Consider the following 5,000-nt stretch of genomic DNA (forward strand, 5'->3'; position numbering starts at 1 on the left):
TTTTATACAGCATGCAGATATCAGCATATCTCTGAAAATCTTTGAATGTGTGTGTGTATGTGTGTGTGTTTGTGTGTGTCTGTGTGTGTGTGTGTCTGTGTATATGTGTGTGAAAGTATTAATTTCATGGATCAGTCAAGCATGAAATTATAGTCAGTCCTTCAGTGTCTCTCGCTCTCCCTCCTGTAACCTCTCCTGCTTGTGTCACCTCAATATGATGTAAACAATGCATTTCATGTGAATTCAGTCACGAAACCTCCATCGCAATGTGACACAGACACATATTACTGAACCATTCTACACCAGTGCTCACTGACATATACATACTCTCTCCACCCATCCATTCATCCATCCATCCACCCATTCATCCATCTACCCGTCCATCCATCCACACATCCGTTCGTCTATCCATTCATCTGTCTGTCTGTCTGTCTGTCTGTCTTTCAGAGAATTTTTAAATGTCTTCACTTCTGTTTTGGACTAACAGCCCTCAGAACATAGATTCATAATTATATCTTTTCAGTTTGAGGTGTTTTGAATACAGCTGAACAATGACTCACAGACAAACACATGTATGCATCCTATTTATGTAGACGTTATTTCTATGTTGCCAATATCAAAAATGTGTGCCCCCAACCCCCCCTCCAACACACACAAACATCTGATTATGGACAGGCTGATTTGAAATGATCCCCCCTTTTCATCCATAATTAAGATTTCATGTTTAAAATATAAGCCTAAAAATGAAGTATTATACCAATATCTATCCCTTGTAAGTGTGTATGTGTGTGTGTGTGTGTGTGTGTGTGTGTGTGTGTGTGTGTGTGTGTGTGTGTGTGTGTGTGTGTGTGTTGGTATGTGTGTCTGAGTGTGTGTGTTGGAGTGTGAGTGGGCGTGAGTGTGAATATGCCCATGTGAGAGAATTCAGACATTAACCATCCAGTGAATAATTAATCTGATAAATCACCCACACATTGGAGAAAGAGCACTGAAGTGAAACGCCATCTGCCCATCCTCAGGCACAAACTACAGAACACACACACACACACACACACACACACACACACACACACACACACACGCACACACACACACACACACACACACACACACACACACACACACACACACACACACACAGACACAAACACACACACACTCATATAAACACACACACACATACAAACACACGTACACAGACACAGCTCCGGCCTGGGGTGGAAGAGACACCTCTCTCAATATGTGTCTAATTACAACACACACCTGCTCTGGGGGTTAAGATGCACCAAGCCAAGCCTAACGCTAAGCCCTGAGCTGTTACTGTAACCGAGGTGCTGATGTTGAATGAGGTAAGAAATGAAGCACATTTGGTCCTTATTACACAGTCACAGTTAGGCTCTTCAGGAAATCAATGCTGCTTAATGCATATGTAATTATGGTTGCATAAGTGCATGCTGAATACTAGTGGTTGATATGTATTGCATGAGTTTGTGTATATCTCTGTGTGTGTATATCTCTGTGTGTATCTGAGTGTGTGTGTGTGTGTGTGTGTGTGTGTGTTTGTGAGTGTGTGAAGGAGAGAGAGAGATAATGAGAAAGAGAGAGTGAATGTGTGTGTTGTCCATGTGTGTGTTGATGTGTCTGTTTCTCACCTTGAGTTTATGCTCGTGCTCTTTGTTGACGCGTGAGAGCAGCTGGGCTTTGCGGCGGTTCAGGGCATCGATCAAAGCATCACATTGGGCCACCAAACACGCCTCGAACTCCACTCCGTTCTCCTGAGCGCACGTGCACACACACATACACACACACACACGCGCACACACAAACACACACACCCACACACAGAACACACACATAGAGAACACACATACACACACACGTGCCCATACACACACAGAGACATATACAAACAAACAGACAAGACTCAGTTTGACTGTTCTCCCATAGTGCACTAGTAGTAGCCCTTAACTTCTCAACATCCCTCATCTTAAGTCATGGCTAAGACACCAAATGCCCTGGGTGAGTCCCCCTCTTGTATTGGCAATGTGGATGAGCACAGAGGGGCTCTGCAGACAGCGCACATGGGCTGCATCCCTAATAGTGTAAGTGTCCTCCATCCTATGCCCTTAAAAGAAGTGCCCTACCCTATGTAGGACACAAGGTGTCATTTTGAACAGATTGGTAAGACATTAATGTGTCCCCTGTCCCCGTGCAGGTGGTGGACCAGCAGCAGTCCACGAAAGGTCTGTGAATGGCTTTAGACCTGCTTCTGTTCCTCTTTCTCTCTCTCTCTCTCTCTGTCCTTGCTCTGGGTGCCCCTGCCACATGCTCTTCTGTTCATTCTTCACTCACTTCTCTCTCCCTCCTGCCCTCTTCCCTCCATCTCTCTCCTTGTTCTCTTTTCTTCTTCTGTAGTCCACCCCCTCCTCCTCCTCCTTCTATCTCTGTACTTAACACTTTTTCTTGTTCTTGTCTTATCCCACTCCTTACACCCCTCCACTGTGTGTGTTTGTGTGTGTGTGTGTGTGTGTGTGTATGTGTGTGTACGTGTGTGTGATTTTTTGTTGTTTTGTACCTGGATATTCTGCACCATGTTCCTGAGCATTACCAGGAACTCTTTGGCCTCTGTCGCCCGGTCAGACAGCACGTTGAGAGCCTGAGACAGCTGGCCCTGCAGAGAGGGACAAACACACACTCAGTGAGAAACATGTCAACGTTTGTTTGCGTGAGTGTGTGTGTTGGTATGTGTCTGAGCATGATCACTGTATGTGTACAGTGTGTCTATACAACTATCACAAACTATATTAATGCAAACATATTCACAGAACACAGATTTTCAAACAGGAAAAATAAAAAAATCCTTCTTCTGAAAATCAAACCTGTGAAGAATGAAGGTCACTTCCCTGTCATGACCACAGCCCCCGATTTGAAATAAACTCTCTGAACCTTTCATGCGGTTAAAGGAACACAGTTTCTGTCCACTTATGTAAACACCAATCCCATTGGACCACTGTGAGGATCAGCTGATCTCAGATCAACTGCTGTATGTAGTTTCCACACATGCAGCAACTTTTACCTACTTTTTTGCCCGCTCAGGAGAAGTGAGCTCTCCTGGGACACTTTGAGGGGCAAGTGCATCCTGTTTGAGACAGGAAGTGGCATCACAGGTGTAATGAGTGCGATGACACATTAACAGCTATGTTTGGAGAGAGAGGAGTGAGAAGGGGTTGAACTGAGCGTGTGAGGATGAGTGTGTGGAGAGTCATTTTAACAGACACTAAAGTGCACACATACCCCATGTGTCTGTATGGGAGGTGTTTAGTAGTGAGAGAGAATGACAAATGGAAGGCAAACAATAGATAGATAGATAGATAGATAGATAGATAGATAGATAGATAGATAGATAGATAGATAGATAGAAAGAAAGAAAGAAAGAAAGACAAAGAATGAAAGAAAAAGAAAAAAAGCTAGGGAGCTGTTTTAGTGGGAGGATACACAGATGAAGATAAATTGAGAGAGAAACACAAAAGGGAAAGAGAGCGATAGCGGGAGTAACAGAGGGAGATGTAGAGATGGAGATAAAGAGAGTTGTTTTTTGAAAGGGATAAAACGGAAAATGGGAAAGCTGGTCTTCATCCGGTTGGAAAACCTTGGGCATCCGGAGCAGTTACGCTCCAGGACTGAGAGATACATGGAGTGTGAAACCGCTGTCTAAACATCACACACACACACACACACACACACACACACACACACAATTCTGCTCTCTCTCTCTCCCACACATACACAGACAAGAATACACTCTCTCCCCCTCTGTCTCTTGCCCACACATGCAAGCACAGAAATTGCCACTGTCACACAAACACACACATCCTCTCTGTGTCTCTCACACACTCATGGCAGAACCTCTGGTGTGAAAGAATGACGGGAGTTGTTTGAAGAGGGCTGAAGACACTTCACCTTTGACCTAAGGCTTTGGGAAAAGGCCACAGAGTCTGTGAAACCAAGCCCAGTGTACCATGTGAATGAGGACACAGCTGAGCGAAGAACAGGAAACAGTATGTTGTGCACACACACACACACACGGGTGGACACACATTCAGACACAGACAAAAGCCTGATACAAGTCTGCTTGAACTGGGCATTTAATTGTATATATCGAAACATGTAAACTATAGAGCTGACGTGTTCACATATAGCCTATATAATCTCTTTTATCCATCATCATCAATCATCAATCATTCTAGTAGTGTAGCAGTCCAGATCAATACTCATTCTCAATCCCACACTCATTCGTACACACATGTTCAAGAGAAGAACTACTTTAGCCAACTAATGACAGAAAATGACCTTTCCCTTGGTGCTGCAGGACAGAAAAGTGAAAATTAAATATCACACACAAACCCACACACACACACACACACACACACACACACACACACACACACACGACACACACACACGACACACACACACACACACACACACACACACATATACACACGACTAAATGGCATTTCTATCGGGTTGACACATTAGCATAATAATGTAATGTATAAAGCAAATCTGGTTTTAAACACAGTCTTCCTTCCCCTCAATCTACAGTCAGAGTTATGTAAAGCACAAACCTTTCTCTCTCGCACACCCACACACACACACACACAGTTCAAGAGGCCCCATAAACCCACACACATACTCATAGTAACCCATGTCTGTATTTATTCAGTCTCCTCAGAGCTTGTCTTATCTCTCTGGTACATCAAGACCCACAGCACTATATGGATGCAGACAGTCACAATTTTGGAGTAATACAAGAACACATTCATACATGCACGCATGCATGCACGCCCACATGCACGTGTGTACACATATGCATGCACACATGCACGTGCACACACACATATGCACACACATGCATGTACGCACACACATACACATACACACATGCTCATACGCACACACATATGCATACACACATGCACGTTCACACACACACACAC

The 5,000-nt window shown here is 44.1% G+C and overlaps 1 protein-coding gene across 8 annotated transcripts in view; it reads right to left on the minus strand.

The window, feature by feature from the left end:
* Positions 1 to 5,000, minus strand: part of trim9 (tripartite motif containing 9) — a gene marked incomplete at both ends in the record, with an annotated part of 36,807 nt that overhangs the window by 14,985 nt on the left and 16,822 nt on the right. For 6 of the 8 annotated variants that reach the window (XM_080850328.1, XM_080850327.1, XM_080850324.1 and 3 more), the window contains 2 exons: positions 1,653 to 1,775; positions 2,576 to 2,671. The exons of 1 other annotated variant lie outside the window; for it this stretch is intronic. In XM_080850328.1, coding sequence (XP_080706454.1) covers positions 1,653 to 1,775; positions 2,576 to 2,671 — 219 coding nt within the window. The remainder of the gene's footprint in view (positions 1 to 1,652; positions 1,776 to 2,575; positions 2,672 to 5,000) is intronic. One more of the 8 variants, XM_080850326.1, reaches the window with a different exon arrangement.

The sequence above is a fragment of the Sprattus sprattus genome (genome assembly GCF_963457725.1).
Source record: "Sprattus sprattus genome assembly, chromosome: 13".
Lineage (NCBI taxonomy): Eukaryota > Metazoa > Chordata > Actinopteri > Clupeiformes > Clupeidae > Sprattus > Sprattus sprattus.